Genomic DNA, 17539 nt, shown 5'->3' on the forward strand with positions numbered 1-17539 from the left:
TCTCTAATAAAGTTCTCCGTCGAAAATGCTTTCACCTATTAAAAAAAATTCCCAAAAGAAATTCTTTATCAAGGAAAACTCCCTCCTATTAAAAAAAGATTCTTAACGAAATTCTCACAAAATTATTTTTATCAAAAAAATATTTCCTATTAAAAAAATTCTCCAAAGAATTTATTTTCTACAAAAAAAAGATCCTCAATGAATTCTCTATCAAAAAAAAAAAATCTCTCCTCAAATTAAGTATATGAGGACCCAGAAATATACATAAAAGGTCATGTTTGAGTTTGCTAAAAAAATCATGAAAATCTTTCCTTTTTTAGATAATTTTTGATAATGCCGGTCAGAATTGTATTCCCTATTATAGTAACTGGCTAACGTTATCATAATTCCGGCCCTGAAAAAATGCGTACAGCTCATAGTAAAAAATTTTTTCATCACCTGACCCCTATATATATGTCCTAATATGCCAAAAAAAAATCTTATTAAAAAAAAATCCTCCAATGAAACTTCTAATAAATAAGATTTTTGATGAAAATATCCATCAAAAAAATCAGAAATGATGTCTAACGAAATTTTTTATCAAAAAAAAATCTTTTTATTAAAAAAAATTCCCAAAAATATTCTATCAAAAAAAAGCCTTTGCCTATATTAAAAAAAAAGCAATAAAAAAAAATCATTCATGTAAAATTTTAAACTTAAAAAACATGTGATCGACAAAATATCAGACAAAGAAACTAATTTTTGACAAAGATAAAATTATCGAGTATAGTTGGATTAAATGAAACACAGTTAGACAAAAACATCAAGCACAGACGGACGGAAATACATCAAGCAAGCATGATCAGATAAAACCATCAAGCACGTACAGATAAAAACATCAAGCACCCACACAAGCATGAACAGATAAAAATATCAAGCACGTGATAGATGAAAATCAAGCATGAACAGGAAAATGTCAGGCACGGTGTAACATTTTGTCAATCCACGCTTGATTTTTCACCCGCCAAATGCCTGATAGTTTAGTCCAACTCGGCTTGCCATAGTTACCGGTGCACCTGTCACACCTAGGCGCAAGTATGCAACAGCAGGTAACGCCTGAATGCGACAGGTGCGCCATGTTTATGCGCCTAAACATGCGCCACATGCCATATAAAATAAGCTGCACCTTCCTAATCCAGGCGCGAGCTGTCGGCAAAACCCGGCACACTTTAATCAATGATGGCATTTACTGGAAACGGTAGAGTCTGTTGCAGATCATCGGACTTTCGGTTAATTGATTTGCCTGATCTGCCTGGTGACATAATGTGGAATTCTAGAACTTAAATCGAAAAAAAAAAGTTCTATAATAAATTTAATACACAAATCAGGTTTAAGTGGAAGATCATAGTATAATGCCAAATAAATATAAATATCGTTATAATTGAACTTAGCTTTTTAAATTTCTTCTACTTCTTAAATATAACCACATGGAACTTTCAAATATATATATTGGAAATTCTCTTGATTCAAAATCTAGCCCTAACTTGATTCAGTTTATTCCTTTTAATAATGATGAGAGTAAATGTTACTATTGTCAAAAGCCTTATTCTACAACATATCTATTTAATCAAAAATATTGCAAGCATTGCTTGATGTTGTATATTAAATATACAGCTAATGACAATTTGGATGTATGCATAAGGACAAGTTATTTTAATTGTAGTAGACATGAACCAAGAAGCTTAGATTATTGCACAAATAAAATTCAGGAATGGTGCAATAGTTGCTCTGAAATTTTATACTTTAAACAAATAGTTACAAATCAAAAGTTTGGATTTGTAAATGAGCAAAGAAAAAAGTTTATTGAAAATAAAATAGATTGTAAATTATGTGGAAAAGTAATTTACAATCAGTTGGTATTTGTTGAAATATATTTATATTGCATTGAATTTAAGTTGTGTTCAGATTGTTTTAAAATTTCTTCTGGATTGATAGAATCAACTTCAACTAAAAAATCTATTCCAATTCTTTATTTACCTTGGTGGGATGCTCATAATCAATGTATAGCTTGTAATCGATTTCTAGAATTCAAATCCAATTGTCAAAAATTGTGCTTAAATTGTAAGATTATTTATATTGGATGTAGATTCTGTTTGACAACAAATATTATATTTGGAATTGTAGACCAATCTCAATGCAAAAAATGCAAAAGAATGATATCTATTATTGTTGATATTACCAATTTTGTAGAAGAAAGCGGTGTTTTTACAAAAATCCATACACATAATTATAATCAAATAGCCAATTATACAACAGTTAACAAGAATTCTAATCCATTAGAAGTATATAATTTTATAAGTAGGCGTTATCTTTCTTTAAAACCATTAATAGATTTGATTTCATTATATTCTCAAATCATAAATTTGAAAGAAGATTCTTTACCAATTATGTTTATTCCTTTTAATAATGATGAGAATGAATGTTGTTATTGCAAAAGGACTTATTATATAACACATTTATTTAAGCAAAAATATTGCCAGCATTGCTTAATATTATATATTAAATGTACAGCTAGCAGCAATTTAGATATACATATAGCTACAATAGATTATCAGTATAGTAATACAAGTCATATAGTACAGGAGTGGTATGATAATTGCCCTGAAATTATATACTTTAAACAAATGGTCACCAATGATAAATGGAATTATATTAGTAGTTATGATAATATTGAAAATATAAAATATTGTAAATTATGTGGCAAATTAATTTTCAATCAGATATCTTCAGATATACTAAGTTTATATTACATTGAATTTAAGTTGTGTTCAGACTGCTATAAAATTTCTTCTGGATGGGTAGAATCAACTTTAACTAAAGAATTTATTCCAATTCTTTACTTACCTTGGTGGGATGCTTATAATCAATGTATAGCTTGTGATCAATTTCTAGAATTTAAATCCAATTGCCAAAAATTGTGCTTAAATTGTAAGATTATTTATATTGGATGTAGATACTGTTTGACTACAAATATCATATTTGGAATTACGGAACAATCTCAATGTAAAACATGCAAAAGAATGATATCTATTATCATTGATGTTACCAATATTGAAGAAAGTGTTGTTTCCACAAAAATCAGTACATATAATTATAATCAAATAGCTAATTATACAAATAACAAGAATTCTAACCCACTAAATATATATAATTTTATAGGTAGGAATTATCTTCCTTTACAATCATTAATAGATTTGACTTCATATTTCAATATTACAATTATAGAAGATAATGATAATTCTTTTAATCCTACTATACCAATTATGTTTATTCCTTTTAATAATGATGAGATTGAATGTTGCTATTGCAGAGGGCCTTATTCTACAACGCCTTTATTTGGACAAAATTATTGTAAGGATTGTTTATTTTTATATATCAAGCATACAATTATTAATAATTTGGATGTATATATATGTTCAGGCTATTCTGCATGTAAAAAGCATGAACTAAGAAGATTATATTTTTGTACACAAAATATTCAGGAATGGTGCAATAGCTGTTCTAAAGTTTTATTCTTTAAGCAAATAGTTACAAATAATAGACTGGAATATATTAATTGTTATAACAAAGAGTATATAGAAAACATTAAAAATTGTAAATTATGTGACAAAATGATTTACAAACAGATATCTATAAATAAGATTGAATTTAGATTATGTTTAGATTGTTACAAAATTTCTTCTGGATGGGTAGAATCAACTTTGACTAAAAAAATCATTCCAATCCTTTACTTACCTTGGTGGGATGCTTATAATCAATGTATAGCTTGTGATCAACTTCTAAAATTTAAATCTAACTGTCAAAAATTATGCTTAAATTGTAAGATTATTTATACTGGATGTAGATTCTGTTTGACAACAAATATTATATTTGGAATTACGGGTCAATCTCAGTGTAAAAAATGTAAAAGAATGATATTTATTATCAATAATATTACCAATATTGAAGAAAATGTTATTTCTACAAAAGTCAATATATATAAATATAACCAAATAGCCAATTATACAATTGATATGAATTCTGATCCATTAGAAGTATATGATCTTATAAGTAGGTTTTATCTTCCTTTAAAACCACTAACAGATTTGATTTCGTATTTCAAAATTGCAATTATGGAAGATAATGAAGATTCTTTTAGCTCTATTGTACCAATTATGTTTATTCCTTTTAATAATGATGAGAATGAATGTTATTATTGTAAAAAGCCTTATTCTACAACACTCTTATTTAAACAAAAATATTGCAAGCATTGCTTGACATTATATATTAAATGTACAGCTAACAACAATTTAGATGTACATATAATTACAATAGATTCTCAATGTAGAAATAGACATAAACCAAGAAGCTTAGATTTTTGCGTACAGAATCTTTGGGAGTGGTGTAATAGTTGCTCTGAAATTTTATGCTTTAGACAAATAGTCACAAATAATAGATTTTATAGAGTGAATAATACTGATAATTACAGACAACAAAAATTGATTGAAAATGGAAAAGACTGTAAAATATGTGGCAAAATAATTTACAAACAGATATCAATAAATATTGTTGAATTCAAGTTGTGTTTAGATTGTTATAAAATTTCTTCTGGATGGGTAGAATCAACTTTAACTAAAGAAGTTATTCCAATTCTTTACTTACCTTGGTGGGATGCTTATGGTCAATGTATAACTTGTGATCATGTTCTAGAATTTAAATCCAATTGTCAAAAATTGTGTTCAAATTGCAAGATTATTTATATTGGATGTAATTATTGTTTGACAACAAATATCATATTTGGAATTACAGACCAATCTCAATGTAAAAGATGTAAAAGAATAGAAGAAATATCTTTTATCACTATTAATACTAAGGATAATATTGACACTTGCAGAGACATTAATGATGTTATATATTATATACAAAATACAGTAGCACTTTACAAGTTTAATTGTAAGATTGCTAATTATATGGATACTATTAATGAAAATATGAATTTATTCGATTTACATGAATATATTAGAAAAATATTTCTTAGTTCTAGAACAAACCAGCTATTAATAAATGAAATTCCACATTCTCAAATTAAAAATTTTAAGTATGTTGCAAAAGGAGGATTTGGTATTATTTATAAGGCGACTTGGTTAGGTCAAGATGTTGCTGTAAAAAGATTTTTGAATTCGCAATATATTAGTAAGTATTTTATAAATGAGGTAATTGATCTTTACTTTTGGTGCAAACTATTATTTAATACATTTATCTATTTAGTTTTAATAACCACTATATATTTAGGTAAAATCACTTTTCCAATGTTGTAATTTAGAATATATTGTTGAAGTTTATGGTATTTCGCAAGATATTAAAACAAAAGATTATATGTTAGTAATGAAGTATGCAATTGGTGGAAATTTACATAATCATTTGCAAAATAATTTTAATGATATTACATGGAATAAAAAACTACACATTTTATTGAAAATTTCAGAAGGGTCAGTATTTATATAATTATACTTATTAATAATTGTTGCATTTATAATATTAATTTATTATTTCTTAATTATTCAGACTAAATGTAATTCACAGAAATCATTTTATACATCGAGATTTTCATAGTGGAAATATATTATTAGCACATCAAACATGGTTGATTTGTGATTTGGGATTATCATTACCTGCAAATTATAGTTTATCAAATAATGAAGTTTATGGAGTAATACCTTATGTTGCTCCAGAAATACTTGAGGGTGGTACATTTTCAAAAGAATCAGATATTTATAGTATGGGTATGATCATGTGGGAATTAACAACAGGTTGTAAACCTTTTGCTAATATTGAACATGATGTTAATCTTATTTATAAAATTATTGATGGAAAACAACCTGAAATTACAAAAGATACTCCTGAATGTTTTTCTAATTTAATGAAAAGATGCTGGAATTCTGATTCTACAAAAAGACCTTCAATAACTGAAATTACCGAAAGTTTTAGTAATTGGTTTCATAAGAATAAATATGTAGAAATATTCAAACAGGCAGAAAAAAAGAGATTAGAATTAATACAATTAAGACAACTTGGTCCTGAATTTAGTGAAACTACTCATTCTGGTGCTATATATACAAGTAGACCACTGAGCTATATGATTTCTAATTTATCTTCAATGAGATCATTTAGTATAAAACAAGGTAGGTAAATTACTGGATTATGTAAAATGATGTGAATTATTAATTTTAAATCAGTTTAATTCTTTTAGAATATATTACTGAAGAACAACACCTTGATATAGACATAAGGTACTGATAATATTTAATTGTGTTGTATGAAATTTAGGGGTGTATTTTTCTAATTTTAATACTATATTGTCTTAATCAAATGCAATTTTTATTAGTGAATCAAAAAAACGTAATATTACTAAAGTATTGCAAATTGATCAAGGTAAATATTAAGGCTTTATTAAGTTATATGATAATATTGAATAATCAACTAATATATTGATTTATTATAGGAAAGCGCATTAAAATTGTTAATAAAAATTGATATTTAAATTAATATAACTTGTATATTTATTGATATATTTCATAGTTTTATCCATTTTATGATATTAAATAAAGGCATTTAATTTTTTAAAATATTTTGATTAGTTAATTTATTCAATCTACTTATTACGAAATTTTCCAATCAATTATTAAAAAAATTACTGAAAACTCTAAAAAATTTAAAAAAAATTGAGTTTTTCTTTCGGCGCAGCAAAAATTTAGCACGGATGGAATCCAAAAGAAGTAACAGAAGATTCTACGAGGACCAATTGGACTGTAGGTGGTTTGCTGTGGGACAAAATTGCGGCAACAAATTTATCCGAGAAGGGATCAGCCATATCTGCCGCAGTAATCACGTGAGGGACATTATCGATCTCGGTATGGATTTTTTGAGAAAATTTAACTGGACGAGGACACCGTAGACTTGGACGGTAGTAATGTAAATAAAGACAGACAAAACCTGTTTTGTTCAAAGAAATACAAATAGCTAACGTCGAGCAAGTCGTTGTAAAAGAAAAAGAATAAACCAAAGAGGTGGTAAGTTTGTTAGTAAGGTATTTCATGGTCGTAGGTATTAGCATAGATTTTGGATTAAAAGTTAAATTAAATCATAAATAGCTAGTATGTTTTGGTATTTCGTTTTTTTGTTTTATGTTATAATTTTATTTTAGGATAGTTAGCAGATAGATATTTTATTAGGAAATGCATGACGTCTAAATTATAACAAATTGTTGTATAATAATTGTTATAATATTAATAAAGTTAATAAAATAGAAAAAAAAATAATAATAATACAAAATCCAATAATCATAATGATTACGACAAGTAACCTTATTAGGGTCCATTTTATTTAACCGAAAATTATTTCACTGACAATCAACTTATTGACAGTGAGCTCACCAAAAATCATTTCACATAATTTTATTTTAAATATCAACTTAATATCATAGTCATAAAGAATAAAAGAAAAAAAATCTTGTGACTAATTTTAATAATAAGAGATAATAAGAGTCTTTATATTATAATTATATTACATATATTAAGTGTTTTTTTATTTATTAGTGTTCACTTACGAAATTTCCATGATATAAATACATTTTAATGAACTTACTACTAGTATTTATAAACAGTTATTATTAAATATAAAAAATTTAGAACTTGTCGGTAAAGTGACAAATAATCATCATTGGTGAAAATGGTTGTAGTTGCCATAATAGTTAAGCGAAACAAACCTATTTCATTTCTAAAGTTAAAGTGAAAATTGACAAGGGGTAATCACATCCCTCATAAACACCTCCAAGAATTAAAGGTGAAGAAAGTCAAAAAAAAAAAGTGAAAAATGAATAATAAAAATTGAAAGAACAGAAATGAAGATAAAAAAATCATGCAATATATTTTAGTCGCAAAGTACATCGTCAGCAGCAAAGGCAACAATCGGTAATTATCAATGATAAATAAATACATATAATTATAACCAAATAGCTAATTATACAAGTAGAAATTATTCCAATCCATTAGAAATATATGATCGTATAAGTAGACTTTATCTTCCTTTAAAACCATTAATAGATTTGATTTTATATTTTCAAATCACAGATTTGGAAAATATGAAAGATTCTTCTAACCCTATTATACCAATTATGTTTATTCCTTTTAATAATGATGAGAATGAATGTTGTTATTGTAAAAGGTCTTATTCTGCAACACTCTTATTTAAACAAAAATATTGCAAGCATTGCCTGAAATTATATATTAAATGTACAGCTAGCAACAATATAGATGTACATATAACTACAATAGATAATCAATGTAACAATAGACATAAACCAAGAAGTTTAGATTTTTGTATGCAAAATATCCATGAGTGGTGTAGTAATTGCTCTGAAATTTTATGCTTTAAGCAAATAGTCACAAATAATAGATTTCATGAAGTAAATAATAAGGATAATTATAGACAACAAAAATTGATTGAAAATGAAAAAGACTGTAAATTATGTGGCAAAATAATTATTAAGCAGATATCTGTAAATATTATTGAATTTAAGCTGTGTTTAGATTGTTATAAAATTTCTTCTGGATGGGTAGAATCAACTTTAACTAAAGAAGTTATTCCAATTCTTTACTTACCTTGGTGGGATGCTTATAATCAATGTATAGCTTGTGATCAGTTTCTAATGCTTAAATCTAATTGTCAAAAATTTTGTTCAAATTGCAAGATTATTTATATTGGATGTAATTATTGTTTGACAACAAATATCATATTTGGAATCACAAACCAATCTCAATGTAAAAGATGTAAAAGAATAGAAGTAGTATCTATCAATATTAATACCAAAGACGATATTGATACTTACAGAGAAATTAATGATGTTTTATATTATATACAGAATACAGTAGCATTTGATAGTTTTAATTGTAAGATTGCTAATTATTTGGACACTATTAATGAAAATTCAAACATATTAAATGTATATGACTATGTTAGGAAAATATTCCTTAATTCTAGAACAGACCAGCTATCAATAAATGAAATTCCACATACTCAAATTACAAATTTTAAGTATGTTGCAGAAGGAGGATTTGGTATTATCTATAAGGCGACTTGGTTAGGTCAAGATGTTGCTGTAAAAAGATTTTTGAATTCACATAACATTAGTAAATATTTTTTAAATGAGGTAATTGATTTTTTCTATCGGTTTATTATATTTATATGTTTTATTACATTTATTAATTAATTTTGATAATTAATATATATATATATTTAGGTAAAATCACTTTTCCAATGTTATAGTTTGGAATATATCATTGAAGTTTATGGTATTTCACAAGATATTGAAACAAAGGATTATATGTTAGTAATGAAGTATGCAAGTGGTGGAAATCTACATAACCATTTGCATAAGAATTTTAGTGATATTGCATGGAATAAAAAACTACATACTTTATGGAAAATTTTAGAAGGGTCAGTATTTATATTATATATTTATTAATTATTGTTTAAATTTATAATATTAATTATTATTACTTATTTATTTCAGCCTAAATGTAATTCATAAAAACCATTTTATACATCGGGATTTTCATAGTGGCAATATATTGATAGCACATCAAACATGGTTAATTTGTGATTTAGGATTATCATTACCTGCAAATTATAGTTTATCAAATAATGAAGTATATGGAGTAATACCCTATATTGCACCAGAAATATTTAAGGGTGGCGCATTTTCAAAGGAATCAGATATTTATAGTATAGGTATGATTATGTGGGAATTAACAACAGGTTGTAAACCTTTTGCTAATATTGATCATGACGTGGATTTGATTTATAAAATTATTGACGGAAAACAACCTGAAATTACAAAAGATACTCCTGAATGTTTTGCTAATTTAATGAAAAGATGCTGGGATTCTGATCCTTCAAGAAGACCTTTAATTACTGAAATTACAGAAAGTTTTAATAATTGGTATCACAAGAATAAATATGTAGAAATATTCAAACAGGCAGAACAAAAAAGATTAGAATTAATACAATTGAAACAACTCGGTCCTGAATTCAGTGAAAAACCGCATCCTGGTGCTATATATACTAGTAGACCACTAAGCTCCATGATTTCTAATTTATCTTCAACTAGATCATTTAGTATAAAACAAGGTACGTATTATTTGCTCCAAAAAAATGATTTATGTTTGAAATTAATAATTATTTTTATTATTTTTAGATAATATACTAATTGATGACAGTGGAGGTAAGTTACTGAATTATATAAAATGATATTATGAATAGTTAATTTTAAAATCGGATTAAATTCTTATAGAATATAATACCAAGGAACAAGATCTTGATATAGACATAAGGTATTGATATTAAATTATACTGTAAAAATTTTAAGTGTATTTTCTAATTTTAACATTATTTTATCTTAATCAAATACAATTTTTATTAGTGAATCAAAAAAGCGTAATATTACTAAAGTATTACAAATTGAAACTTCGGATCAAGGTAAATATTAAGATTTTATTAATTCATAAGGATAATATTAAATAACAGCTAATTCATTGATTTATTGTAGGAAAGCGCATTAAAATAGTTAATAGAAATTGAATATAATTTATAGATTTTATTTGATATGTTTCATAGTTTTATCCATTTTATAATAAATAAAGGACGTTTATTACTTATTTTATCACGTGATTTTAAAATATTTCGATTGGCTAATTTTATTCAATTTATTTATCACGAGATTTGCCGAAAAAATTACCGAGAATCCGAAAATTAATTGTAAAAGTATTACAAAACAATTACAATTTTTTTTAGTCATAAAAAAAAAGATAAATAACAGTCATTAGATATTGTTGAAGCACAAAAAATATATGTACTAATTTTATATGTTTATAAAAAGTATAAACAAACCTATTTTTAATTGGATCATTTCTAAAAGTTAAAATGAAAATTGAAGAACGAAAAAAAGGTAACTAAACACTACTAAGAATTAAGGGTGAAGAAAAATAAAAAAATGAAGATCAAGAAAAATGAACAATAAAATTGAAGGAAAAGAAAATGAAGATAAAAAATGCGTATGTACTGCTGCAGTATAAAATTTATAAATTTAAGTTTTAAATTTAAATTTTAAATTTTTTTCTAATGAACGACTCCATCATTGTCTCATTAGGGCACTATTAAAATTTTGATTATAATTGTAAAAACCATATCTAGTAAGTTAAGAAAAACTTTTATCAATGAAATTTTACAAAAGTAAATTTATATCACTAGGTATACAATTCAATTTTAAAATAGAACTTTGGCTCGCGCTAGTGTAACTCGCTAACGTAAAAATTATCTTTTTTGACCCTCCCTATATGTAATACAGTATGTGCGTGTCAAAAAAACAACACGGGGAGGTCAAAAAGGTAATTTTTGCCTTGATAGATTTTTTTAGAATCTGATCGATCATTTCGGCCAAAAAAACGTTAATTTTGGCCAAAATGACCAATATTCAGTGAGCCCAAATCCGCTCATATGTATTAGCGGTTCTATAATTCTATGCTTGGTGAAATTATCATCGACGAAGCAACGAGGTTATAATCCCGTTACAATAATATTTTTGTATATATTTGCTATTCTCTATATATTTTGGCAAGTTCAAACATCATAATGGTCATATTCTATCACGCTGGTTATCGATTGATCTACATTATTTATGCAATAAATTAAAAACCTCCCCTAGCGTAACCTGAAAAAAATGTCACGAAATGGCCGGCATTACGCAACTTGACTAAAATTAAGTGTGGCGCACATGTGACGAATAACGTGTGACGAATAAGTTTTTACCTACTCGAAAAAAACTGAGTCCCTCAGATACTTATAGAAAATGGAAGCGCAGTGGGGTGTGACCAGGGACGATGATTTTTTGTGATCACAGAATTTCACAGAAAATCACAAAATTTGGCTATAAAAATGTTGATAATTTTCAAGTTTTTGGCCTGATTTAGGATTTGAAATTATTATAATTCCGGCAGACACTAAATTTGGCCAGAATTTACGAATCGTAATGTTGGCTAACCTTGCATAATTCTGGCCAAATCACAAAATTTCACAAAATTTACTTTTACCACACACAAAATTTACTTTATACCGCCGCAAAAAATCATCGTCCCTGGGTGTGACGGTTGTGACAAAAAAATGTCACGTGATTTTTCGTGACATTTTTTCCAGGTTACGCTGGGAAAGTCCTTCGACATCTGCTGCGACAGTTATTGTATCACGCTGGTTATCAATTGATCTAAGGAATGTATCACTTTTGATATCTATAAAATCTACTTGTGAGTGATAAGTTACCTATTACAGTATATCGTGATCAAAACAATATATAATAATAAAATCATTGCCTATAAATATATTAGAATTTACTTTTTAAAGAAAAATAACACAAACAATTATTCTGCAATCATGAATTTACCATATAATCAGTAACGCAATTTGGTTATATTGTACAAAGCGAGTTTCCTGTTTTATGACGTGTAACTGGGGGTTATTATTTTGTTTTTTTAATTGAACGCGTCTTATTGCGTGTGAAAATTTCTTTATCTCATCAAATAACATATAAAATCCCCTACTTACAAAAGAAACGAAATTTTTCAAAAAAAAAAAAAAAAAAATTTCATCCAAATAACAATAAAGAAACGAAAAAAAAATATTATTCAAATATACTCAAATATTGTTCAAATAATTTGTGATACAAAATCATGTCTACAAACTCCAATACTTCCTCAACTTCAAATAATAATTCTTCATCTCAAACTCAACCTTCAAATAGTAACGATAACGTTTATAGAGGCGTTAATGATCAAGGAAATAAATGGACTCATCGTGGAGATTCAGTAGCATCTGGCGGTTCTTATCATTACTCCAACCAAGATAATTCTTATTATTATCAAAATCCTGACGGTTCCAGATATTATAACGATGGAAATGGCTTTTCCAGTTACAAAAAGTACGAATCTTAACTAGAATAATGGAATCTTTTTTTTCCTTTTGAATTTTTTCCTTTATTTCTTTTTCTTTTTTTTTTTCGACAATGATAGATTTTTTTGTTGTCTCAGTGTTTCTTATGTTCTGTTATATATATATTTTTGTCGTTGTTTTTCTCTCAATGTTCTTTTTATCGTCTTAACTCTCATGTCCATGTCTAGACAAATATTAAGAAATAAAGTTTTGAATTTTAAATTTTAAATTTTGACGTTTTTATAATATAGATTACACTTATAATATGTTACGTGTAGACAATTAATAACTACACCATATACCATTTAAAAATGATACTGTTAGTAGGGAACTGTCGTAGTATATAAATATATTCCTGTTTTAAAGATGTTAAAAATATTCGTCAGTATTTAGAAAATTTTATCTATCAAACACTCTAAACACTCTTCATATATAAGCTGTTACATATCATCATTATTTACATTTACAAGGATACTTACTAAAAAATTTGATTTATAGGCAAAAATATCATACCGATGAAATCACCGACACTAATCTCGCTAAAATAGAATTTTATTTTGATTTATCATAAAAAAAAACTCGCCAAAACCTGTTAATGAAACCACATCTTTAAAAACAACAGAATCAAAGACAAAAAGTACCTAAGTTGATTTAGAATTTACATCAATCAAGAAAGAAACTGATGTGGATGTAATAAAAAATTCCGGTGAAACTTGAGGAAGTGGCAACGATCTCCATCAAAAGCAGTTTATTCCTCAAGTGTACGAATTAAATTTTAATAGGTAGTATCCAGGTCATTGGACTCTAAAGGAACGTAAAGGGCGTGATGATATGGAAGATCTATTGGATAATGGTAATGATTACGCTTTTTTAAATAAGTTTCAAGTTTAACGCTTCAAATTTGTTACTACAGAATGAAATTAAAAGTTCATAGGGTACTTCGAATCACCATTTAAAATTGACCAAAATTATAATTTGGAAGTGAATAGTTCGTCTCAACGAAAAGGAAATTCTTAAGAAAAGAGGAGAAGACTCGTGAGGAAATCAGCAAGAAATTAAAGACAGGAAAGAAACGAAGGAATCACATGACCGGACTTCAAATGATTTTTTGGTAAATTTAGTTTCAGATAGATTACATAGTCTAGATAATAATCGTAGATTAGACTACTTAGCAAAAGCATAAACCTAGTGATTTTTTAGGTAAAGAAAGAGGAGAGGTTTTAAAAGTAGTTGAGAAAACTCTTACTGTCGATATCTTTAATTTAATGTATGGCGTTAATTTATGAAAACACATATTTACAGTATATGAAAGTACTTTTCAGTTTCTCATTTATCGTGGCAAAATAGTATTAGATGCTATTGTCCTGTATTATATTACGAGTAAAATATGAATCAACTACGTTAAATGTTTCAAAAAAATTATTAAAAAGAAACTTATTAAAGTAAATAACTTTGTCGTTAAATATTAGTTGAATGAAAAGTATAAAAAAAAAATTTCAATCATAAGACCATAGACTTCTTTTATATTGCTGAATATATTGTATTAAACTTACCTTTTATTTTTTTCTTTACGTAAGCTAAATTATAAAAACTTTAGACCGTATTACAGAGAATCACATATCCACTCACACACCAACACATCCACACGCCACCGCCTAAAAAAAAGTTACTGTAGTATTTATAGATATATTTATACCCTTCTTAGATTACTGTCGCATACCAGGAGTAATTTTTTTACTATTTCCCATTAAGAAATTCTATAGAAAGTTACGGTTCAAATTCAACGATGTCACAAGAAATGTATTGAGTTTCATGACAGAATTAAACTTTACGGTCGTCAAGATATGAAATATTTATTTACTTTGCACGTCTGAATTTTTTTAAAGACGGACGGAATAAGAAAAATCAAGATAATATGCGTGTAATAATAATTTTTATCTTAGATTTAATTAATTTGTTAAACAAAACAATATTAAATAGTAAACCATTTTAAGATTGTAATAATATGAATATATTAATTGAATTGTACCCAATTGCAGCTTCATTTATAAAAAGATTTAACCATACATATTAATAATTTTTCAATATCGTAAAACATTTTTTTCATGAAAAGTTTTGTAAAAAGAAATTCTTGGAACTTATCATGGAGAAGTTACCAAAGAATCTCCTTTTAGGTAACATAATTGAATAAAATTTTGTTCACGTGCAGTCATCCCGACATGATTGATGACAATAAAGTACTATCACCAACAAGAGCTTCTGATTCCTTTAACAAACACCATTTATTAAAAATCGTTACGATCAAGTTCGTTATATAATTTTTTTTTTTATCAGAATATTTTTAATATTAAAATAAACCTTTTATTTTATTTTAGTATCAAAGAATTACAAAGTAAAAGCATGATAATTATTTACAATTAAAGTAAAAAGAAAAAAGAATTTTCATAATCACGTAAACTATTTTTTTTTAATTATCACAAAATAATTCCGCACTCAAAATACAAGATTTTCCTTTTCGGTAATTAATCATTATTTTTTTTCAAAATTTTTTCATATTATTAACTAAATGGTTATTTTCACATTTTAGTGTTAAATAGACTGATAATTCTCATAATCAATACGATCAAAATGAATGGCCTGTTGCATTATCTGTAATATATCATTTTTTTTCTTTATCCAAAGAAATTTATATATATATATAATATTTTATTTTATTAGACTCATATACCACAAATATCATCAGTCAATGAAATGTATCCCTTATCACAACGAAGAACTTTCACAAATTGCTTTGGAAAGCCCACTTCCATCTCCAGATCTTTTAACGATGATAGCATTACCGGTATGACGGCATCTGCTCCTTCATATTCTCTAATCTCTTTCGGTAATCCACAAACTTTTAAATTACGTATTTAATCCGGTATGTTTAATGGTTTGTTGCGCCATTCTAATTAATATTGTTTCAACGATAACAACTTATCACGTGATCAATGATCACCATTTCAACATTTCGTACACGGAGTGACGGAGGTAAAGAAAATGAGATTTTCACCAGAATTAAAAGAAAGAAAGATTCCAAGACCTCAACACTTATTCTACGAAATGATTAATCCAAATTTTTAACTCTTATTCAGGGGCTGTCCTATTTTTCATTACCCTAACGTCCTTCAGAAACTAAAACATAATTTTAATAATGTCGTAGGACATGTTTATCTTATAGATTCATTTAAAAAGAGTAGTTTCCGTCAAAATAGTCCAGATTCCTTTAGAATAATAGTTTCTTTCAGAGAACTCGAATGGAAGGTTCTGATATTTCTCGTCGATTCGAAGTGAAATCATCGATTCTTCGCATGTTAATTGTATGCCTTCCTGTTAATTCAAAAAAAAATCTTATCTGAAAGTGAAATTGTTCATCTCGTTAAAATTACCACTATTTAATTATGCAGCTTTTATATGTGAACTTAAGAGTGCAGCAATTTCATCTATTGCTAGTTTTTGTCTAAATCTTCAAAATCTTTTGTAATTTTTAAAAAGTAATAAATTACATTTATTACAAGCAATATTTATTGAATTTCAATAGTTGAAAAAACATTAAAACTTGGTTATGGGTAAGAATATTTAAACGAAACGGAAGTATTAGAAATTTTTGCAAATCATTCATCACAAATGAATTAAAATATATAATGATGACTCAAATTTAAAATTTGTAACTCTGAAAGATTTAGAATCATTTTTCATAAGTTGGGAAAATAGAGTATCAAAAAAATTACTTTCTTTAATAATCCTTAAGAAATATTATGAAGATTATGATGAATTATTAGGAGTGTAATTCGAATTACTATAAGAGTTGATGCAGCCAAAGTATTATTTGCGATTGACAATTTGCGATTTGTATTGTCATTATACTCGTCAATTGAACAAAAATCTTTTACGCGTCATTAAAAAAAACCATTTAATTAGCGGGCACTTTTCCTAGCCAAAATCCAATTTTTTTGTGGTACGCATATGAGCTCTTGGTTAGCAATCAGTAGAATATTAATAACTATTTTTATAACCAGCGAGTATATTGTACGAAAATAAATATCATGCCATTCATATACATTTATTATTTATTAAAATACTATTGTTTATAGTGTCAAAATGGTATTATATTAAAACACAATTCGGTATTATAAAAAAAAAGGTGTGCAAATTTCCAGTAAATAAATAAGTATATTTATTATAAAAATACGTATCAAAAAAAGTTTCAATAAAAAATTTGCATGAGTCTTTCATATTATTAGTGAATAAAACTCTGGAAAAAACCTCCAATAAATGATCATTTTTCTAGTTTTGTTCTAAAGAAACTCAGACACGTGATCATTTTTCTGAAAAAATTTTTATAGGGAAATGAGCTAATTGTTTAAAATACTGTATGGTATCAAGAAAATGTTTTTTGAAATAAAATGATCATTTAAAACATGTATGAATGTAAGCAAACAAA

General features: G+C 26.4%; 4 protein-coding genes across 4 annotated transcripts; 3 read left to right on the forward strand and 1 right to left on the reverse strand.

Annotated features, from left to right (window-relative positions):
* Positions 1–1466: 1466 nt before the first annotated feature.
* On the forward strand, positions 1467–6552 carry OCT59_027488 (uncharacterized protein; the record flags this gene model as incomplete). The annotated part of the gene is made up of 6 exons (XM_066137003.1): positions 1467–5231; positions 5311–5507; positions 5947–6200; positions 6269–6308; positions 6404–6450; positions 6521–6552. The coding sequence occupies 6 exons, from the start codon at positions 1467–1469 to the stop codon at positions 6550–6552; spliced, it is 4335 nt and encodes a 1444-aa protein (XP_065993433.1).
* A 217-nt stretch (positions 6553–6769) lies between these two features.
* OCT59_027489 (uncharacterized protein) lies at positions 6770–7132 on the reverse strand (the record flags this gene model as incomplete). Its single annotated transcript, XM_066137004.1, has 1 exon — positions 6770–7132. The coding sequence occupies one exon, from the start codon at positions 7130–7132 to the stop codon at positions 6770–6772; it is 363 nt and encodes a 120-aa protein (XP_065993434.1).
* Positions 7133–8158: 1026 nt separating this feature from the next.
* On the forward strand, positions 8159–10656 carry OCT59_027490 (uncharacterized protein; the record flags this gene model as incomplete). The annotated part of the gene is made up of 7 exons (XM_066137005.1): positions 8159–9226; positions 9317–9513; positions 9953–10206; positions 10274–10300; positions 10370–10409; positions 10499–10554; positions 10625–10656. 7 exons carry the CDS (start codon positions 8159–8161, stop codon positions 10654–10656), a joined length of 1674 nt encoding a protein of 557 aa, XP_065993435.1.
* A 2141-nt stretch (positions 10657–12797) lies between these two features.
* Positions 12798–13627, forward strand: OCT59_027491 (uncharacterized protein; the record flags this gene model as incomplete). Its single annotated transcript, XM_066137007.1, has 2 exons — positions 12798–13045; positions 13555–13627. The coding sequence occupies 2 exons, from the start codon at positions 12798–12800 to the stop codon at positions 13625–13627; spliced, it is 321 nt and encodes a 106-aa protein (XP_065993436.1).
* Positions 13628–17539: the final 3912 nt, after the last annotated feature.

The sequence above is a fragment of the Rhizophagus irregularis genome, chromosome 7, assembly GCF_026210795.1.
Source record: "Rhizophagus irregularis chromosome 7, complete sequence".
Lineage (NCBI taxonomy): Eukaryota > Fungi > Glomeromycota > Glomeromycetes > Glomerales > Glomeraceae > Rhizophagus > Rhizophagus irregularis.